At 37.5% G+C, this 23,805-nt stretch overlaps 1 protein-coding gene across 1 annotated transcript in view; it reads right to left on the minus strand.

Annotated features, from left to right (window-relative positions):
- The window catches only part of LOC130948435 (plasmodesmata-located protein 3-like), a 50,292-nt gene extending 26,773 nt beyond the window's left edge, over positions 1–23,519 (minus strand). The window contains exon 1 of the mRNA XM_057877159.1: positions 23,013–23,519. Within this exon, the coding sequence (XP_057733142.1) occupies positions 23,013–23,493 (481 nt within the window). The 5' untranslated portion in view covers positions 23,494–23,519. The remainder of the gene's footprint in view (positions 1–23,012) is intronic.
- Positions 23,520–23,805: the final 286 nt, after the last annotated feature.

Consider the following 23,805-nt stretch of genomic DNA (forward strand, 5'->3'; position numbering starts at 1 on the left):
TTGTTGTGATTACAATGATACTTGCCAATGCAAATCTCTACATAACTCTAGTAGATCAGGGGAGCTCAGCCGACATCTTATTCAAGCCTGCTTTTGACAAGCTACGGTTAGAAGAGAAAGAACTACGAGCCTATCCCGATAATCTATTCAATCCCTTGGCTTCATCTGCTTGCATACCACTTTCGGTAAAGGGTTGAAGTCCAGAACTTTGAGCATAGAATACTGATGAGCGGATATTTTATACGCTTTTTGGGGGTAATTTCATGTAGATTTTAGCATGTTTTTATTAGTTTTTAATAGAATTTTATTAGTTTTTAAGCAAAAATCATATTTCTGGACTTTACTATAAGTGTGCGTATTTTTCTGTGATTTCAGAAATTTTCTGGCTGAAATTGAGGGAGCTGAGCAAAAATCTGATTTAGGCTGAAAAAGGACTGCTGATGCTGTTGGATTCTGACCTCCCTGCACTCAGAATGAATTTTTTGGAGCTACAGAAGTCCAATTGGCGAGCCCTCAATTGGGTTGGAAAGTAGACATCCAAGGATTTCCAGAAATATATAATAGTCCATACTTTGCGCGAAGATAGACAACGTAACCTGGCGTTTAACGCCAGTTCCATGTTGCAGTCTAGCGTCCAGCGCCAGAAACACGTCACGAACCAGAGTTGAACACCAGAAACACGTTACAACTTGGCGTTCAACTCCAGAAACAGCCCAGGCACGTGAGAAGCTTAAGTCTCAGCCCCAGCACACACCAAGTGGGCCCCAGAAGTGGATTTCTGCACTATCCATCTTAGTTTACTCATTCTCTGTAAACCTAGGTTACTAGTTTAGTATTTAAACAACTTTTAGAGACTTATTTTGTACCTCATGACATTTTTAGATCTGAAATTTGTGCCTTTTGGCAGCATGAGTCTCTAAACCCCATTGTTGGGGGTGAGGAGCTCTGCAGCATCTCGATGAATTAATGCAATTATTTCTGTTTCTTATTCAAATATGCTTGTTCCTATCTAAGATGTTCATTTGCGCTTCACTATGAAGGAAGTGATGATCCGTAACACTCATCACCTTCCTCACCCCATGAACGTGTGCCTGACAACGACCTCCGTTCTACATCAGATTGAATGAGTATCTCTAAGATTCCTTAATCAGAATCTTCGTGGTATGAGCTGGAATTGATGGCGGCATTCATGAGAATCCGGAAAGTCTAAACCTTGTCTGTGGTATTCCGAGTAGGATTTTGGGATTGGATGACTGTGACGAGCTTCAAACTCGCGAGTGTTAGGCGTGATGACAAACGCAAAAGAATCAATGGATTCTATTCCGACATGATCGAGGACCAACAGCTGATTAGCCGTGCTGTGATAGAGCATTTGGACCGTTTTCACTGAGAGGATGGGAAAAAGCCATTGACAACGATGACACCCTACATATAGCTTTCCATGGAAGGAGCCTTGCAAATTCTGAAAGTAAGAAAGCAGTATGTTGCAGAGATTCAGAGGACAAAGCATCTCCAAAACTCCAACATATTCTCCATTATTAAGTAACAATTATTTATTTTATGCTCTTTTATTTTTCGTAATTCAAACTGATAATTATAATTGATATCCTGACTAAGAATAATAAAATAACCATAGCTTGCTTCAAGCCAACAATCTCTGTGGGATTCGACCCTTACTCACGTAAGGTATTACTTGGACGACCCAGTGCACTTGCTGGTTAGTTGTGCGAAGTTGTAAGAAATCTTGATTTTGATATTGGCATTACAATTTCTTGCACCAAGTTTTTGGCACCGTTATCGGGGATTGTTTGAGTTTGAACAACTAAAGGTTTATTTTGTTACTTAGATTAGGAATAATTTATTTTTGTTGCTATAGAGTCATTAAATGCTGAGTCCTTTATTTCTTTTTCAAAAATTTTTTAAAAATATTATTTTTCTTTATCAATTTTTAATTTTTTTTCGTGAGTTTAGTGTCTTGTTCTAAGTTTGGTGTCAATTGCACATCTTGTATTTTTCTTTAAATTTTCGAATTAGTGTTCTTTGTTTTTCCTTGATCTTCAAATTGTTCTTGTCAATTTTTCTTATTTGATCTTTGGTCTGTCTTGTTCTGTGTCTTTTCTTATTTTTCTTGTGCTTTTTCAAAACATTAGTTTTCAAAAAATTTTTTATCTATAAAAATAATACATCTTTAAAACACGTTACATTTATAGCTCAGTTGGCTAGAGCGTTGGCTTATGTTCTTGGCAATTGGGTATCTTCTTTTTAAAACTTTTTCAAAAATAATTTTTCTTTGATTAATTCTTGTGCCAAACTTTAAGTTTGGTATTTTCTTGTCAATCTTTTTTATAATTTTCGAAAATTTTATTGAAGTTTTCTAAAAATTTTAAGTTTGGTGTTCTTTCTTTTGTTCTTGTTGTTTTTGTGAATCTTCAAAGTGTTCTTGAGTCTTCTTTATGTTTTGATCTTAAAATTTTTAAGTTTGGTGTTCCTTGGTGTTTTCCCTCCAAAATTTTCGAAAACAATGAGCATTAGATCTAAAAATTTTAAGTCTTGTGTCTTTTGTGTGTTTTTCTCTTTCATCATAAAATTCAAAATTCAAAAAAAAATATCTTTTCTAACTATTTTTAAGCTACTTTTTCGAAATTTTTTTATAAAAATTCAGATTTCAATTTCAAAATTTTTCAAATCTTATCCTTTTAAGAAAAAAAAATATTATTATATCTTTTTCGAAAATATCCTAACCATTTTCTCTCTCCTCATTTTTTTTGAAAATCTTCATAAAATATTTTCAAATTCTTATTAATTTTTTATTTTAATTTTCTTATTTTATCTTATTTTTATGTTGGTTTTTATTTTATTTTATTTTATTTCGAAAATCATTTTTTTATTTATTTATAAACTAAAAATTTAAATCCACATTACCCCCTTTACTCCAACATGGACATAAGTGGAAATGAACAGTCTAGAAGGACTCTGGGGTCATATGCTAACCCCACTACTGCTTCATATGGGAGTAGTATATGTATACCCTCCATTGGAGTTAGTAGTTTTGAGTTGAATCCTCAGCTCATTATCATGGTGCAGCAAAGTTGCCAGTATTTCGATCTTCCACAAGAAGAACCTACAGAGTTTCTGGCACAGTTTTTACAAATTACTGACACAGTACATGATAAGGAGGTAGATCAGGATGTCTACAGGCTATTACTGTTCCCATTTGCTGTAAAAGACCAAGCTAAGAGGTGGTTAAATAACCAACCTAAGGACAGCATAAAGACATGGAAACAGCTGTCGGAAAAATTCCTGAATCACTATTTTCCTCCGAAACGGGTGACACAGTTAAGGCTGAGCATCCAAGGCTTCAAACAAGGGGATAATGAATCTCTCTATGATGCTTGGGAGAGATACAGAGAGATGCTAAGAAAATGCCCCTCTGAAATATTTTCAGAGTGGGTGCAGTTAGACATCTTCTACTATGGGCTTATAGAAAGAGCTCAGATTTCTCTAGACCACTCAGTTGGTGGATCTATACACATGAGGAAGACAATAGAAGAAGCTCAAGAGCTCATTGATACAGTTGCCAGAAATCAGCATCTGTACCTAAGCAGTGAACCTTCCATGAAAGAAGAGGCTAAAACAGTAACTACTGAAATGAGTCCTGCAGAACAAGTTACAGAATTCAATCAGCAATTGGATTTTCTAACAAAACAGTTAGCCGAATTCAAAGAGATGTTACAAGAAACAAGAATGGCTAATATGAATATGAAAGTGCAATTGAAGCAAACAGAACAGCAGTTATCAAAACAAATAATAGATAGTGCCACACAGTTCAATTAAGAAGTGGAAAAACATTAAAAACATCACTTCAAGATAGTAGGAAGCCAAGAAATGAGCAAACTACCCAAAATCCCTCTGAGGACATTAAGAACCCAGAGAGAAATAATTCTGGCGTTCAAACGCCAGAAAATGGGTGGGAAGCTGGCGCTGAACGCCCAAACCATGTTCAGTCCTGGTGTTCAACGCCAGAAACAAGCAAAGAATTGGCGTTGAACGCCCAAAGGAAGCATAGTTCTGGCGTCCAGACGCCAGAAACAGGTGAGGAGTTGGCGTCTAACGCCACTCTAGCTTCCACCCCTGGCATTCAAATGCCAGTGGGGGATCAGACACATACAAGCGCTGATAATAACCCTTCTAAAAAGGCTTCTCAACCTACATCTGTAGGCAATAAACCTGTAGCAACTAAGGCTGAGGAATACAAAGCCAAAATACCTTATCATCAGAAACTCCGCCAAGCAGAATAGGATAAGCAATTTACCCGCTTTGCAGAATATCTCAGGACTCTTGAAATAAAGATTCCGTTTGCAGAGGCACTTAAGCAAATACCCTCTTATGATAAGTTCATGAAAGAGATCTTAAGTCATAAGAAGGATTGGAGGGAAACTGAAAAAGTTTACCTCACTGAAGAATGCAGTGCAGTCATTCTGAAAAGCTTACCTGAGAAGCTTAAACATCCCGGAAGCTTTATGATACCATGCACATTAGAGGGTACTTGTACCAAGCAAGCTCTATGTGATCTTGGGGCAAGTATCAACCTAATACATGCATCTATTATCACAAGGCTTGGTTTGACTGAAGAAGTCAAACCAACCCGGATATGTCTCCAACTTGCTGATGGCTCCATTAAATACCCATCAGGCGTGATTGAAGACATGATTGTCAAGGTTGGGCCATTTGCCTTTCCTACTGACTTTGTGGTGCTGGAAATGGAGGAGCACAAGAGTGCAACTCTCATTCTAGGAAGACCTTTCCTAGCAATTGGCCGAACCCTTATTGATGTCCAAAAAGGGGAAATAACCCTGAGAGTCAATGAGGAAGAGTTCAAGTTGAATGTTGTCAAAGCTATGCAGCATCCAGACACCCCAAATGACTGCATGAGTGTTGATATTATTGACTCTCTGGTAAAAGAGGTCAATATGACTAAGAGTCTCGAATCAGAGCTAGAGGATATCTTTAAAGATATTCAGCCTGATCTGGAGGAATCAGAGAGAATGATAGACCCTCTGAAAATCCCTCAAGAAGAGGAGAAACCTCCTAACCCGAGCTCAAACCATTACCACCATCCCTAAAATATGCATTTCTGGGAGAAGGTGATACCTTTCCTGTAATCATCAGCTCTACCTTAGAGCCACAGGAAGAGGAAGCACTAATTCAAGTGCTAAGGACACACAAGACAGCCCTTGGGTGGACCATCAGTGATCTTAAGGGCATTAGCCCAGCCAGATACATGCACAAGATTCTATTGGAAGGTGACGCCAAGCCAGTGGTTCAACCACAAAGGCGGCAGAATCTAGCCATGAAGGAAGTGGTGCAGAAGGAGGTCACTAAATTACTAGAGGCTGGGATCATTTATCCTATTTCTGATAGCCCCTGGGTGAGCCCTGTCCAAGTCATCCCTAAGAAGGGTGGCATGACAGTGGTTCATAATGAAAAAAAATGAACTGGTTCCTACAAGAACAGTTACTGGGTGGCGTTTGTGTATTGATTATAGAAGGCTCAATACAGCTACCAGAAAGGATCATTTTCCTTTACCATTCATAGACCAGATGCTAGAAAGACTAGCAAGTCATGAATACTACTACTTCCTGGATGGATATTCAGGTTATAATTAAATTGCAGTAGATCCCCAGGATCAAGAGAAAATGGCATTCACATGACCATCTGGAGTATTTGCATACAGAAGGATGCCATTTGGCCTGTGCAATGCACCTGCAACCTTTCAAAGATGCATGCTCTCAATTTTCTCTGATATGGTGGAAAAATTTCTGGAAGTCTTCATGGATGACTTTTTAGTATTTGGAGACTCATTCAGCTCCTGTCTTGACCATCTAGCACTTGTTCTAAAGAGGTGTCAAGAGACTAACCTAGTTTTAAACTGGGAGAAATGTCACTTTTTGGTGACTAAAGGAATTGTCCTTGGGCACAAAATCTCGAACAGGGGAATAGAGGTGGATCAAGCTAAGGTAGAGGTAATTGAAAAATTACCACCACCAGCCAATGTTAAGGCAATCAAAAGCTTTCTGGGGCATGCAGGATTCTATAGGAGGTTTATAAAGGATTTTTCAAAAATTGCCAAATCTCTAAGTAATCTGCTAGCTGCTGACATGCAATTTATCTTTGATAAGGAGTGTCTGCAGGCATTTGAGACTCTGAAAGCTAAGCTGGTCACAGCACCAGTCATCTCTGCACCAAACTGGACATTACCTTTTGAATTGATGTGTGATGCCAGTGACCATGCCATTGGTGCAGTGTTGGGACAAAGACATGACAAGCTTCTGCACATCATTTACTATGCCAGTCGTGTTTTAAATGACGCACAAAAGAACTACACAACCACAGAAAAAGAGCTACTTGCAGTGGTTTACGCCATTGACAAGTTCAGATCCTATTTAGTAGGATCAAAAGTGATTGTGTACACTGACCATGCTGCTCTTAAATACCTACTCACAAAGAAGGATTCAAAACCCAGACTCATAAGATGGGTGTTGCTTCTGCAAGAGTTTGATATAGAAATAAGAGACAGAAAAGGGACAGAGAATCAAGTAGCAGATCACCTGTCCCGAATAGAACCAGTAGAAGGGGCGTCGCTCCCACTTTCTGAGATCTCTGAAAACTTTCCAGATGAGCAACTCTTTGCCATCCAGGAAGTGCCATGGTTTGCAGACATTGCAAACTACAAGGCAGTGAGATTCATACCCAAAGAATACAGTAGGTAGCAATCAAAGAAGCTAATCACGGATGCAAAGTATTATCTTTGGGATGAGCCATATCTCTTCAAGAGATGTGCAGACGGAGTAATCCGTAGATGTGTGCCTAAAGATGAAGCGCAGAAGATCCTATAGCATTGCCATGGATCACAATATGGAGGACATTTTGGAAGTGAGCGAGCGGCCACAAGAGTCCTCCAATGTGGCTTCTACTGTCCTACTCTCTATAAAGATTTCCGAGTGTTTGTACTTAATTGTGACAGTTGCCAAAGATCTGGTAATCTGCCCCACAGTTATGCCATGCCTCAACAAGGGATCTTAGAGATTGAGTTGTTTGATGTATGGGGTATTGACTTCATGGGGCCTTTCCCACCATCATACTCAAACACTTATATTCTGGTGGCAGTGGATTATGTATCCAAATGGGTGAAAGCTATTGTAACACCCACTAATGACACTAAGACAGTGTTAAAATTCCTCCAGAAACACATCTTCAGCAGATTTGGCACTCCTAGAGTACTAATCAGTGATGGGGCACTCATTTCTGCAATAAACAGCTTTACTCTGCTTTGGTTCGTTATGGAGTTAGCCACAGGGTAGCCACTCCATATCATCCACAGACAAATGGGCAAGCTGAAGTCTCTAACAGAGAACTTAAAAGAATCCTAGAACGGACTGTAATTAACCGTAAAAAGGATTGGGCAAGAAGCTTGGATGATGCTCTGTGGGCATACAGAACAGCATTCAAAAACCTCTATATGGACCTCCCCATAACAGCTTGTGTATGGAAAGGCATGTCACTTGCCAGTAGAACTGGAACATAAGGCCTACTGGGCGACCAGATTCTTAAACCTTGATGCCAAGTTAGCTGGAGAAAAGTGTTTGCTCCAGTTAAATGAGCTAGAGAAATTTAGACTCAAGGCTTTTGAAAATGCAAAAATTTACAAAGAGAATGCAAAAAGATGGCATGATAAGAAACTGTCATCCAGAGTCTTTGAGCCTGGACAGAAAGTTCTGCTATTTAATTCTAGGCTCAGATTATTCCCCGGGAAATTGAAATCCCGGTGGAGAGGACCATATGTGATTACAAGTGTGTCACCATCTGGATACGTAGAGCTTCAGGATAATGATTCTAACAAAAAGTTCATTGTTAATGGACAGAGAGTTAAACATTATCTTGAAAGCAATTTTGAGCTAGAATGCTCAAAACTGAGGCTTGATTAAAGCTCAGTAATAGTCCAGCTAAAGACAATAAAAAAGCGCTAACTGGGAGGCAACCCAGTCAGTTACAAAGTTTATTTATTAATTAATTAATTTTTACAGGTATATCTCAGTTATCTTCAAGGTAGAATAGCAATTGCTTGAGTTCACAGAGTTACACGGGAATTTGGAAGCTCACTGGCGTGAAAAAGCCAGTAAGAAATATTTTGGGCATTGAACGCCCAAAAGGAGCATCCACTGGGCGTTCAACGCCAGTAAGGATAGCCATCTGGGCGTTAAACGGCAGAAAGAAGCATCTTCTGGGCGTTGAACGCCAGAATGAAGCTCCTTCTGGGCGTTTAACGCCAGAATTACAGCGTCCTGGGCGTTCAGAAAAATTCCCAGTGACAAAGGACTTCCTGGCGTTCAACGCCAGAAAGAAGCAACAGCTGGGCGTTGAACGCCCAGGAGAAGCAGCAATTGGGCGTTAAACGCCCAAAACATGCATCGTTTGGGCGTTTAACGCCAGGATGGTGGGGAGGAGGTAAAATTCATTTTTCTTCACAAATTTTCTAATTTTTTATGTTTCAATTCATGATTTTTTGCATAAACATGTTCAAAATGTCATCCTTCAATTTAAAAAAAATTTCTAAAAACCCTAATTTCTAAAATCCCTTTTTCAAAACTATCAAATATATCTTAATACATAAATACAAATCTTTTTCCAATCCAATCCAACTCTTTTTCAAATTTTTCAAAACTCAATTATCTTTTAAAATCTTTTTCAAATTAAAAATTCAGATTTATCTTTTTCAAATATCATTCACAACTTTTTAATTTTAAATTATATCTTTTTCTTATCATATTTATTTTTTATAAATCATATCTTCTATCTTATCTTTTTAAAATTTTTGAAAACCCACCCCCTCCCTTTTAAATTCACATTCGGCCTCCCTCTTCTCATCCACCATTCGACATTAGCTCTCCTTCTATCCCTCTCCTTTCTTTTCTTTTGCTTGAGGACAAGCAAACCTCTAAGTTTGGTGTGTTTATCCGTGATCACAAAAATATACTCACTAAGATCATGGCTCCTAAAGGAAAACAACCCACTCCAAGAGGCAAGAAAGAGAATATTCCAAAACCACTTTGGAATCAAGGGAGGTTCTTAACCAAAGAACATTCAGACCATTACTACAAAATAATGGGTCTAAGGTCAGTGATCCCGGAAGTCAAGTTCGATCTGAAAGAAGATGAATATCCGGAGATCCAAGAGCAAATTCGAAACAGGAACTGGGAAATCCTAGCTAAGCCTGAAACAAAAGTGGGAAGGAATATGGTTCAGGAGTTCTATGCTAATCTGTGGCAAACAGACAGGCAGAGAATATCTGGAACTTCCCTCTATGACTATCGAACCTTGGTCAGAGGAAAGATTGTTCACATCCACCCTGACAAAATCAGGGAGATCTTTAAGCTGCCTCAGCTGAAAGATGACCCAGACTCCTTCAATAGGAGAATGATGAGAACAAACAAGGGCCTGGACAAGATTCTAGAGGATATATGCATCCCTGGAGCCAGGTGGACCACCAGCACCACGGGTATCCCAAATCAACTCAAGAGAGAGGATCTCAAACTGGTAGCCAGAGGCTGGCTGGACTTCATTGGGCGTTCCATATTACCCACTAGCAACCGTTCTGAAGTCACTGTTAAAAGAGCAGTGATGATTCACTGCATTATGTTGGGAAAAGAAGTAGAAATTCATAAGTTAATTTCGTGTGAACTCTACATAATAGCAAACGAGAAATCCAAAGACACCAAGTTGGCTTATCCAAGCCTAATTTCTATGCTTTGTAAAGATGCCGAAGTAAGGATGGGAATAAATGAGTATATCTCAGTTGAGCGGCCAATCACTAAAATATCAATGGAAAAACAATAGTTGCAGGATGACCCCATCAAGAGGAGAGCACAGGAATTCCTCCCAGAAATCCCTCAATTTGAATACTGGGATCATCTTGAGGCATCTGTTTCCAAGTTGCAAGAAGCTATGGACCAAATAAAGGAAGAATAGAATAATCAAAATAGCATGCTTTCCAAATTGCTTAGGGAACAAGAGGAGCAAGGGCGTGACTTAAGGGAACTGAAGCGTCAGAAATTAATTCTTGAAGGACCAAGCACTCCACAAACTAGAGGAACATCCACTTTCCAAAATACAGGTTGTTAAGTTCTAATTTTAGCTTTAACTCTGAGATAGTTGTTGTTATAGGAATTTACCTTACAAGATTTATAGGAGTAGTGGTAATTAGTACATCTATTTTGATTTTATTTTCAATTAAGTTATAATTTATTTTTCTCATCATCATCAAACATGAATAAAATAGTAGATTTTTAGAATAAAGAGGTAATTTATATTTTTCGAGTTCTTAATAAGAAAAATTATAATTAATTATATGTGGTGGCAATACTTTTTGTCTTCTGAATGAATGCTTGAACAGTGCATATTTTTTATCTTGAATTTCATGAATGTTAAAATTGTTGGCTCTTGAAAGAATGAGGAACACGAAAAATATTATTGATGATCTGAAAAATCATGAATTTGATTCTTGAAGCAAGAAAAAGCAGTGAAAAAAAAAGAGAGAGAAAAATTACAGGGAATCATTGGATCAAGAAAAAGAAAAAAAAGCCAATAGCCCTTAAAACCAAAAGGCAAGGGTGAAAAGGATCCAAGGCTTTGAGCATCAGTGGATAGGAGGGCCCAAGGAAGTACTTCCAGGCCTAAGCGACTAAATCAAGTTGTCCCTAACCATGTGCTTGTGGTATGCAAGTCCAAGTGAAAAGCTTGAGACTGAGTGGTTAAAGTCGTAATCCAAGGCAAAAGAGTGTGCTTAAGAACTCTGGAAACCTCTAATTGGGGACTTTAGCAAAGCTAACTCACAATCTAAAAAGGTTCACCCAATTATGTGTCTGTGGCATTTATGTATCCGGTGGTAATATTGGAAAAAAAAAGTGCTTAGGGCCACGGCCAAGACTCATAAAGTAACTGTGTTCAAGAATCAACATACTACACTAGGAGAATCAATAATACTATCTGAATTTAGAGTTCCTATGGATGCCAATCATTCTGAATTTCAAAGGATAAAGTGAGAAGCCAAAATTGTTCGGAAGTCAAAAAAGCTACTAGCCCCGCCCATCTAAATAAGAATCTGAGCTCCATTTAAAACTCTGAAATATTATTGCTTCTTAATTTCTTTTCATCTTATTTTATTTATCTAGTTGCTTGAGGACAAGCAACAGTTTAAGTTTGGTGTTGTGATGAGCGGATATTTTATACGCTTTTTGGGGATAATTTCATGTAGATTTTAGCATGTTTTTATTAGTTTTTAATAGAATTTTATTAGTTTTTAAGCAAAAATCATATTTCTGGACTTTACTATGAGTTTGTGTGTTTTTCTGTGATTTCAGAAATTTTCTGGCTGAAATTGAGGGAGCTGAGCAAAAATCTGATTTAGGCTGAAAAAGGACTGCTGATGCTGTTGGATTTTGATCTCCCTGCACTCAGAATAAATTTTTTGGAGCTACAGGTGTCCAATTGGCGAGCCATCAATTGGGTTGGAAAGTAGACATCCAGGGCTTTCCAGAAATATATAATAGTTCATACTTTGCGTGAAGATAGACGACGTAAACTGGCGTTTAACGCTAGTTCCATGTTGCAGTCTAGCGTCCAGCGCCAGAAACACGTCACGAACCAGAGTTGAACGCCAGAAACACGTTACAACTTGGTGTTCAACTCCAGAAACAGCCCAGGCACGTGAGAAGCTTAAGTCTCAGCCCCAGCACACACCAAGTGGGCCCCAGAAGTGGATTTCTGCACTATCCATCTTAGTTTACTCATTCTCTGTAAACCTAGGTTACTAGTTTAGTATTTAAACAACTTTTAGAGACTTATTTTATACCTCATGACATTTTTAGATCTAAAATTTGTACCTTTTGGCAGCATCAGTCTCTAAACCCCACTGTTGGGGGTGAGGAGCTCTGCAGCGTCTCGATGAATTAATGCAATTATTTCTGTTTCTCATTCAAATATGCTTGTTCCTATCTAAGATGTTCATTCACGCTTCACTATGAAGGAGGTGATGATCGGTGACATTCATCACCTTCCTCACCCCATGAACGTGTGTCTGACAACCACCTCCGTTCTACATCAGATTGAATGAGTATCTCTAAGATTCCTTAATCAGAATCTTCGTGGTATAAGCTGGAATTGATGGCGGCATTCATGAGAATCCGAAAAGTCTAAACCTTGTCTGTGGTATTCCAAGTAGGATTCTGGGATTGGATGACTGTGACGAGCTTCAAACTCGCGAGTGTTGGGCGTGATGACAAACGCAAAAGAATCAATGGATTCTATTCCGACATGATCGAGGACCAACAGCTGATTAGTCGTGCTGTGACAGAGCATTTGAACCATTTTCACTGAGAGGATGGGAAGTAGCCATTGACAACGGTGACACCCTACATATAGCTTGCCATGGAAGGAGCCTTGCAAATTCTGAAAGTAAGAAAGCAGTATGTTGCAGAGATTCAGAGGACAAAGCATCTCCAAAACTCCAACATATTCTCCATTATTAAGTAACAATTATTTATTTTATGCTCTTTTATTTTTCGTAATTCAAACTGATAATTATAATTGATATCCTGACTAAGAATAATAAAATAACCATAGCTTGCTTCAAGTCAATAATCTCCGTGGGATTCGACCCTTACTCACGTAAGGTAATACTTGGATGACCCAGTGCACTTGCTGGTTAGTTGTGCGAAGTTGTAAGAAATATTGATTTTGATATTGGCATTACAATTTCGTGCACCAAATACATTTTGGTCGACGTAGCATTAGCCTACAATGCATTGATAGATTGGACAATGTTGAACTGACTAGCTGTGGTTGTTTTCACCCCTCATCTCTGCATGAAAATTTTGACGTCCTAGAAAATTGCCACCATAAGAGGAGATCAGAGGTTGGCATGAAAATACTATAATAAGAGATTAAATTTACGAGAAAGCATAAAGGGTAAAGAAGTTAACATTATTGAGCTCGGCAGTTTTGAACACGAGAAGAGCGATGACCATAACCTGGTGAAAAAATTGAAGAGGCAGAGAAAATAACAAGTATAGGAGCCTACATCAGGGAAGAATTAAAAGTAGACCTCATTAAACTCTTACAACAAAACTCCAACCTCTTCGCACGGAATGCCTCCGATACGGCAGGGAACCTTGACCTTATGTGTCATAAGCTTGCTGTCTACCCGAGCTCATGACCTGTTCAACAGAAGTGACAGAAGCTCGGCCCTACCAAAAGCATGATAACTTCCACGTGACACCCCCAGAATAGTTCATCACCATTACTTCACCTTGCCCATTTGCAAAATGGGACTTAGACCTCCGCAGGCCATTGCCACAGGCCCCAAACAAGTAAAGTACCTCATAGTGGGTATTGATTATTTCACTAAGTGGATCGAGGCAGAACCTTTGGCAACCATCACAACTCAAAGAAGTTAGAGTTTCGTCTACAAGAACATTGTCACCCGGTTTGGAGTTCTACGCTCCATCACCACGGATAATGGAACTTAGTTCACCAACTCAGCCTTCAGAAGCTTGGTGGCAAGCTTCAAGATTAAGCACCAATTCACGTTAGTGGAACACCCCCAAGTCAACGGACAAGCAGAAGTTGCGAATAAAGTTAGTTTGGCCGGATTAAAATGCCGACTACAAGACATAAAGGGAGCATGAGTGGACGAACATCCTCAAGTTTTGTGGGTATATTGGACAACCCCCCACTCAACAGCAAGAGAATCTCCTTTTCGACTTGCTTAAAGCATAGTGGTCATGAAACCTATAGAAGTCAATGAAGAATCTCCAAGGGTTAGATTCTACGATAAGGTAGGAAACATTTGAGCTCAAAAGAAAGAACTTGACCTCCTCCCAGAAGTCCGAGAATAAGCTCGGATAAAGGAGGAAGCCTTGAAGCAAAGAATGGTCACAAGGTACAACAAGAAAGTCGTCAAAAGAAGCTTTGCCATGAATGACCTCATATCGATCCAAAATGACATTAGAACATAGAAGTCTGGTGAAGAAAAGTTGGCTGCACATTGGAAAGGATTTTATAAGATCACTGAGGTCCTAGAAGAAGGTTACTACAAAATGTCTGACCTGAAGGGTAATGATCTTCCAAGGTCGTGGCATGTATGTAACTTAAAATGCCACTACAATTAGAAAGCGAGTCTTACTCCCTGGTGTACTCTTTTTTCTGAGTTCATGATTTTTTTCCGAGAAGGTTTTTTCTAGAGAAGGTTTTAATGAGGCACCATAACAAGGGTTAAAGGCTAAATACAAAACTCTTAGAAGCAACAAAACTTACGTAAATCATTCTTTATTAATGATAGTTCATTTTTCATAAAGTTTTCCATTCAGTTGCACTATTTTAAGTTCGAAAAATCACAAAAATAATTGGCTGACCTAAATGGTCGGCAAGATGAAGCGACGAAATACAAATTAGTGTAAGAAGTTATATAAGCAGATCGTGGTCCAACCTCATTACAATCTAAAGAGTTGGGCCTAAAATGAAATACAAAAGTAACTTGTTAAAACTGACTACTTAAAGTTAGAGCACAATCAATTAAGGGAAATAGCAGTAACCTTATAAACAAAAAGTTTAACAAAACAGCTGAGCTACTTTGGCTGATGTCTTAAGGGACTTAACAAAATTAGAAGTAAAAGTTTTCAAGTGACTAAAAACTCATTAAGTCATCGAGAACTAAACTACGAGGTGATTTAACAATCATTCATATTAAAAGCTACTACTATATAGAGAAGAAGTTCTTAAAATAGCGAAATAAAAAAGAAAAAATTGTTCCAACTACTGCTATTACAAAACCAAATTGTTCATAAAGACCCACAAGTCGGGCCATCCAAATACTTTGAAATTAAAACTAAGGAGGAGGCATCTATTCGCTGAAGGTCATGTTAGTATTTTTCAGATTGTACAGAGGAGGTTAGGAGCATTTTTGGCTGAGAAGGAGTAGGCTCATCGTCCACTCGAGGAGCTCCTTCAACTCAGACTTCAGAAGCCTTTGGATCGAGCATAGGAGTATCATCCTCATCTTCTGGTGCAGAGACAATCTTCCCATTCAACATAATATTGTTAGGGCTAACGAGAGAGGTCTACCTCGGGCACTATTACTAGGAATTGGGCCTTCAAATTTTCAGCCAGCTCGTCCATTTCCTGAGCTATAGTGTCTTCCAAATCTGCATACTTCTCTCCCATGACTTGGCAACCTCATCCACTAAGTCCAACTTCTCCCCAAGGACCCTGGCATAGCTTTTTTCAGCTTTCTTTTTCAAGCCCTCCACCATGGCACAGGCGGCCTTGGATTGTTTCACCCTCTCCCGAGCCCTGGCAAAGTCGGAAACAAGTGCCTCATTTTCACCCTCCAACTCCTTTTTAGACTCCCTCAAGGACGCCACTTAAGCTTGAAGGTTGGCCAGAGTGTGCCGAGTGGCACCAAGGAGAGTCTTCTCCAACTCTCTCAATATAACAGATGCTACCCCAATCATCCGAATTCTACCTCGGGCAAGTACTTGAAGATGGTTCTTTATAGAAACATCATCCACACTAATGAAGCTGTGTGGAAGGATGTGTTTCTCATAGAACTCTATACCATCAAAACTAGTTTCATAAACGTTTCCCAACTCAAAAGTCTTACGTTTTTTAGGATTAGGCTTGGGAGGAGGAGGTGAGAGGGAATTGCTTAATTATCAGAGTTTGAAGGAGGAGTGAGAGGAGGAGGAGTTGGATCAAGAGTAACTTTGGGGGAGGTCGAGGCACCCGAGTCCGATTTGAAAAGAGAAGGAAGGTTGCCTGACTCGCCGACTTCTTTTAACTAGATAGTATGAGCAATAATATTCTTCTTGGCAGTCCAAAGAGTTTTCGTGTCAATTGACTTAGGAACCATTTTTTCTGTAAGGCATCAAAGTCGGGTTATGACAAGCTAGTAAAATAATCAAGAAAGTGTATTTAAAAAGTTAAAAGGAAATGCTACCTAGCTCGGACGTTATTTGCTTGGATTTTCTAAAAATTTCTTCATATCCAGGTAGGGAGCTTAGCCTCAACACTCCTGAAATAAGGCGACTACACTCTCCTCAACTACATCCAAGTCATCCAAGTCGTACTTAACAACTACAAGATTCTCCTCCCAATACAAACTAAAAATAGGCTCATCCCTCACATCCAGAAAGAAAGATCAAACACTTTCAACAGATTGGATCTTAAAAAAATTACTTTTTGAAGTCATGAAAAGAATCATCAAAAATAGCAAAGATGTCCTCCCTTGAAAAGTTCGGAAGGAAACTCAGCCCCATTTCTTAGAGCTAAAAAGTTTTGTAAAAACAAAAAGGTAAAAGAAAACTTTAATAGAAGGACAGACGTCAAGTTTTTGACAAAAAAGTTGATAAATTTCAAGAAAACTGCAAGAATTGGGATGAAGGTGGGAAGGGGCAACATTATAGATCCTAAGGACCTTGGATTTAAAGTCATAGAAAGGAAGGCTGACTCCCAATTTTGTTAAAAAAACAATCATACACATATATAAAATGATGTTCTGACTTATCAAGTCGGAGAAAACCAACCCTCTCTTCTGGGTCAGTAACCACAATCTCATATTTTCTCTTATTCTCCCGACTCAAACATAACCTATGATGCATACGAAAGGTCTCGGCATACATTTTATTAATATCAAGGATGGGAGTAAGAACAGATATATCTACCCAGGTCAGGTCGGACAGAACTTTAGAAGATATGTTGTGAATTACTGAACAAGACATAAAATCTATACCTACAAATAAAACAAAGGGAAATTCATCACGACAAGTTGGAGAAAACAAAAGCATTCGGATAAAATTGCAAAATGTCGGGTCGTCTTCATCAAACACAAAAGAAAGTTACAACCTCTCGTATGCAAAACAAACAAATCACGTTATCAAGTGTGAAAATGACGCCATCTTCAAAAACGCAAAAAAGACACCATTTGAGGGCAACATAGAATAGAACCCCCCACACTCAGATTCATAGCGGCAGCAACAAAAGTTCAAAGTCAAGAAAGAAGCAAAGTTTTTGAAACTTCATTTTTCAAAGCAAACAAAGAAACATTGCCAAAGCCAACAAAAATAATAAAGCAAAAGCATCACCTAGAGCGTAAAAGTAGAAACCGAAATTCCAAAGGGATAAAACGCCAACCTTAAAGGAATTAAAAGCAAGAAAAGGACACTTGAACAGCAAGACATGGACAATCCAAGAACCTCCAATGAACAAAGAAAAATTTCCAAGCAGAAATTCAAATTTTAAAATGCAAAAGGAGTTATGGAGAAACCTGAGAGAAAACAAAGAGTGCAAACATTTCAGGAAGGAGCGGAAAGAGAAAAGAGAAAAGAGAAATGAGTTTGGGTATTTATAAGGCACTAGGAGAAAAAGAGTAATTCCACACCCCCTCGTTTATAGTGCACGGTTATTGATACGTGAGCATCTTTCCTATCTTTTCCTAGTGAATTTGCATTTAATTTGTTGAGTTTAATCAAGAATTAATTATCTTTTAGCCACTATGGAGGCTACTTTGAGTTGTCTACAATTCTGTTTATTTTAGGTAGCATTCGGATGGATTTGATGGAGTTTCTGCAGAAAAAGAGAAGAAGGCGAATGATGTTGTCAACCCTGACCTCTCTGCACTCAAACCTGAATAACTCAAGCTACAAAGGTCCAATTGACATGGTTTTAGTGGCGTTGGAAAGCGAACTTCTAGAGCTTTTCAACGATGTATAATAGTTCATACTTCTTTTCAACGATGTATCTGTGAGCTTCTCAAGTTAGGCGTAAGACACAACAACAACATGCAAGATTGGTTGGTTCCTCCAAGTTAGGCGTGGATCCTAGTGAAGCCAAGTGGTCCCCACGTTACAATGTGAAGATCTTTAATTAATTCTTATTTAAATTTAAATTTTATTTTTTTAAAATAGTAAAAGATATTATTTTAATTTTAGAAATTAGATTTTAAATTAATTAGGATTAGATATAAAAGAGAAAAGAAACTTCTCTTCTGGGGATTATTCCACCTCATTCCAAGTTTTTCTAAGAGAATCCTAGTTTTCACTCTGAACCATGAGCAACTAGCCCTCCACTGTTAAGGTTAGGAGTTCTGTCTATTGTATGGATTGATTCTGTTTCTTGTTTTTTCTATTTTAATTTATGTAATGATTTATATTTCAAAAATTGTTTTCGTTCCTTATTTTATGAAATTGGGTGGAACGGAAGTATGACCATCTTTCTAATTGAGTTCTTGGAAAAACTCTTTACTTGAAGAACAGCTTGAAAACATATTCTCTTAAATTTCTAATTATCTGGATTTAACGGGATACATGACATATAATCCTCTTATATTTGGGTAATTAGGATTTCTGTGGCATATAACTAGAATTGATCTTCACCCTCTAATTGGAATTAATTGACCAAGAAATTGGCGGTTGATGAATTTTAGAGGAGACTAAAAAGGTCTAAGGAATTAGGGTTTAGTCATATATAGTTTTTCAGGAATTAAATCTTGCATGATTAAAATAAATTAATAAGAAAAGTCAATCCGAAAAATAGATAACTCTGAAACCTTAACTGCTTTCTCCATATTTTATTCCCAACTTATTTATTTGCCTGTCTTTTGATATTCTGAGTTTCTTGTTTAATGCTTTTTGAACTCTCAAACACCATTTTCTATTTGCCTAATTAAGTAAATCACTTAACCATTGTTGCTTAGTCCATCAATCCTCGTGGGATCGACCCTCATTCACTTGAGGTACTACTTGGTACGACCCAGTGCACTTACCGGTTAGTTTGTGGGTTATAAATTCCGCACCAAATTTTTGGAACAATCCAACTTCTACCCCAACAAGCAAGGTGAATCAAGCTAATCACAATAAAAGAAAGCTTGTTAGGAGGAATTTATTTCAGGGGCCACTAATTTTCACCTCTCCCCCCTTGGAGACATTTTAACCAACTGGAAGAAGAGGAAGAAAATTCAACAATCAAGTGTCAAGCTAGTGACATTAAAAAAGCGCTTGTTGGGAGGCAACCCAACTACTAGTATCCTTGTTTTTGCAGTTACTGTGGTTTTAACTTTATAATTATTTTGATTTTAGCATTATAGTTATTTTAGTGTTGATTTTAAATTACTTTATCTCTTTTTTTTAAGAATTTTTCTTGTTTTACATGTGTTCTAGTCATGCAGAATGATTAGAATAGGAACAGGAGCAATTAAGAAGAATTTTTGACACCCTGTTTTCAGATTTCCTTTGCTTGAGGACAAGCAAACTTTTAAGTTTGGTGTTGTCGCTTCGCTTTTGGCCTTTTCTCTTTATTTTAATAGCACCAAAGGGAGATGAATATTTTTCATGGAGGAATGAGATGGCCACCAGCATAACTAAGGTGGTTGAGTTCTTTTTATTCTATTTCTCTTCCGTTCTTATTTTGTTGTCTTCTATTTTCTGTTGCTTTGATTGCCTGCATGATCTTTAGTACTTTCAGTTCTTAGTTTAGTTTCATTATGTCATTTGCTTTTAGTTAAAAAAATTTGCCTCATTTATTGCTCACTGAGCTTGAATAAAAAAAACAAGTGATGTATCGTATGAGAAATTGAGTTTATATTTAAGAGTAATCATATTTACTTAATTGTGGTGGTGTTATTTGTAACTCTGAATGAATGACATAAACAGAACATATTTGAAGTTGAATTAAGGGATGTTGATGTTTGAGGAACATGGATTTAGAGAATTATTATGACTTCTCTGAAATAAACAAAAATTTAATCCTTGAAGCAAAAAAGACAGCAAAATAAGCATAAAAGCAAGGTCCAAGGCTCTGAGCATCAATGACAAGAGAGTCTGAAATAATCAAAAGCTCAAAGAGTTGTTTTCCTTGTTATATGCTTGTGATATTCTTGTTTCAAGTAACCTTTGAGACAGAATATTTAGAGTCGTGACCAAATGCATTCAGCAGAGTATGCCAAGGGTTTTGAGCACCACTGTCTGGGAGAAACTGAATAAGCAATAAGAACTTAGAAAGAGTTTCCCAGTCAAGTGCTTGTGGTATTTTTGTGTCAAGTAAAACTTGAGACAAAACATTTAAAGTCACGGCAAGACTAAAGGTGCAAAGCACCAAAGAAAAGAGAATTAAAGTAAATTTTACGGTGTTCAAGGATTAAACTAAAGTCTAAAAGACTAGAAAATTCATAATATTATCCAAATTCTAATTCTAGATGACAGTAACATCCTTCTGATTCAAAGGAGAGTGAGATGCCAAAATTATTCAGGATTGCAGTTGTAAACCCCACTATAAGAAGAGACATGAGCTTAATCGAACTCTCATTCTCATGCAAATTCACATCCTAAGCATATATTAGTTTTGGTTGCTTGAGGACAAGTAACAATTCAAGTTTGGTGTTGTGATGCGTGAGCATCTTTCCTATCTTTTCCTAGTGAATTTGTATTTAATTTGTTGAGTTTAATCAAGAATTAATTATCTTTTAGCCACTATGGAGGCTACTTTGAGTCGTGTGCAATTTTGTTTATTTTAAGTAGTAGGTAGTATTCTGATGGATTTGATGGAGTTTCTACAGAAAAAGAGAAGAAAGCGAATGATGCTGTCAACCCTGACCTCTCTACACTCAAACCTGAATAATTCGAGCTACAAAGGTCCAATTGACATGGTTTCAGTGGCGTTGAAAAGCTAACTTTTAGAACTTTTCAACGATTTCTAATAGTCCATACTTCTTCTCCAAACACGCTGCCAAGGCTGTGCCTAACTTGAGATTTCTCAAGTTAGGCGCAAGACACAACAACAACACGCAAGATTGGTTGGTTCCTCCAAGTTAGGCGTGGATCCTAGTGAAGCCAAGTGGTCCTCACGTTACAATGCGAAGATCTTTAATTAATTCTGATTTAAATTTAAATTTTATTTATTTTTAAATAGGAAAAGGTATTATTTTAATTTTAGAAATTAGATTTTAAATTAATTAGGATTAGATATAAAAGAGAAAAGAAACTTCTCTTCTGGGGAGTATTCCACCTCATTCCAAATTTTTCTAAGAGAATCCTAGTTTCCACTCTGAACCATGAGCAACTAACCCTCCACTGTTAAGGTTAGGAGCTCTGTCTATTGTATGGATTGATTTTGTTTCTTGTTTTTTTTCTATTTTAATTTATGTACTGATTTATATTTCAAGAATTGTTTTCGTTCCTTATTTTATGAAATTGGGTGGAACAGAAGTATGACCCTCTTTCTAATTTAGTTCTAGGAAAAGCTCTTTACTTAAACAACAGCTTGAAAATATATTCTCTTAAATTTCTAATTATCTAGATTTAACGGGATACATGACATATAATCCTCTTATATTTGGGTAATTAGGATTTCTGTGGCATATAACTAGAATTGATCTTCACCCTCTAATTGGAATTAATTGACCAAGGAATTGGCGGTTGATGAATTTTAGAGGAGACTAAAAAGGTCTAAGGAATTAGGGTTTAGTCATATATAGTTTTCCAGGAATTAAATCTTGCATGATTAAAATAAATTAATAAGAAAAGTCAATCCAAAAAATAGATAACTCTGAAGCCTTAACTGCTTTCTCCATATTTTATTTTCAACTTATTTATTTGCCTGTCTTCTGATATTCTGAGTTTCTTATTTAATGCTTTTTGAACTCTCAAACACCATTTTTGTTTGTCTAACTAAGTATATCACATAACCATTGTTGCTTAGTACATCAATCCTCGTGGGATCGACCCTCATTCACTTGAGGTACTACTTGGTACGACCCGGTGCACTTGCCGGTTAGTTTGTCGGTTATAAATTCCGCACCAGTTATCAAGGTAATCATAGGGTAACGTGTGCAGTACTACGAAAAGATGCAACGTTTTGAATTTTTGAAAAATACATCGAGCACCCGACTTACCTTAAAAAGGCGGCATACCCGACATGGCGTGACCACATCCCAAAGATTAGGCAAATCTACAAATGCTCGAGTCTAACCTCGTAAAGCTCGGACTCAATTAGAGGCACTGTTTATACCCTGGCCCAAAGATAAAGCCAGGCTCAAAACAAATAAAGGCCCAACACAGAAATCCGCCTTCACTACACCTACCCGACCTCAAAGAGGTCAGATGCAACAACAACAACTCAGCTCTACTTATATGAATAAGTAACTAACTCCTAAGATATCTCTCATTTATCTAGAATGAGGTCTCAATAACTTTCCTAGAAAAAAGGAATGGCTATCCACCATCAAAGGTGGAACTACACTAAAAGATGGTTGTCTATTCTACTATTAATATATTGACATTCCTCAAGTATGTTCAAGACGCAATCTACTAAAAATCTGCTTTAAATCCTTGCTAACTTAATCATTGGAGTTTCTTACGGGTACAACCTCACCTCCTCACGAGGAACTCGGACGGTGGCACCTCGATACCAGAAGAAGTCGAACACTGTCTCAAAAGGAATTTAGACCTCACGTCTAGACCCAAATACAACCCAATTTCAAGTAACTCTCGAAACATATGTAATAACTAGAGTATTTATGTACAAAATATTTATCCTTTTTGCCATATATAAAATCATAAAACCTGTCACTTTCACAATTTTATTTCAAATAACATTTATGGTTGTCAATGTACTTTAAAGAATAGTCACAAAACATATTCACTTTAAAGAATTTATATCAATAATCAAAATTAAAAAGGGCGTGTCAATAGACACACATCAAAATATTTATAGTAGATTTTTAAACAATTATTTTAGGTATTTTCAGGTTATCCAAAGAATAGACACTACTTTAGAAATGGAATGGAAACTTTTCAAAAAATTAAGACACAAAGTAAGAAATGTTAGATAGCGCGCACATCATGTAAAAAGGTAAACAAAATTAAAAAAATATGTGTGAACCATATATTGATTATTGTTACTATTACCATTGTTACGGCCCTCAGTTTCATCACCATTTGTTGTCTCTGCTGAAAGATTTTCGGTATTATATTGAATGTGGCAACCCTGAAGTTGTACCCTTGCAGACGTGGAACCGGTGCACAATGTGTTTGATGAAATGTAAGGAGGAAGAGAGTTCACACAGCTAAAACAATCTTCTATGGCAATGTCCTCTCTGCATTGGAAAAGGCCGGAGATGACGGCGCTTTCGTCTAAAGCGAGTTCCTTGGTTCTAAAGAACTTGGACTGGGAAGACTGGGCAATGAGTTGGTTGAACAGAGAAGTGAGTGTTTGTGAATAAGACCGAGATGATAACAATAATTGATTATTATTGTTGTTGAATGAGGTTCTGTTTGAACAGGTTTTGTAGACTAGTGTGCTGTAATGGGAAGATGATCTTGAAGAAAATGGAAGAAGCAAGAAAGTGAGGAAGAGGATGATGAAGATGGTTGAATGGGAAAGATCCATATTTGGGAGATGGGTTATTGTTTAATGTTGAGACATTGACATTGGAGATAACAATCGGTGAAAATTCATTAGGTTGGGTTGATATATATTATATACATATATATAGATATAGATAGATATTAATATTATTTTATGGAAATGATGATGGTGGCTATGAGGAGTTGGGTTTTGGTGTGCTTTTTTCTTTCCTAATCCTATCTACCGAATGATCTAGCAGAAAGTGAACTATAGCAATTAGCAATGCGTAAAATTAAAGTGTATGAGAGGTATTGTATTTTGGACGTTTGGGCATGCTAATGAAAAGTTGCATAT

This window comes from Arachis stenosperma, chromosome 9, assembly GCF_014773155.1.
Source record: "Arachis stenosperma cultivar V10309 chromosome 9, arast.V10309.gnm1.PFL2, whole genome shotgun sequence".
Lineage (NCBI taxonomy): Eukaryota > Viridiplantae > Streptophyta > Magnoliopsida > Fabales > Fabaceae > Arachis > Arachis stenosperma.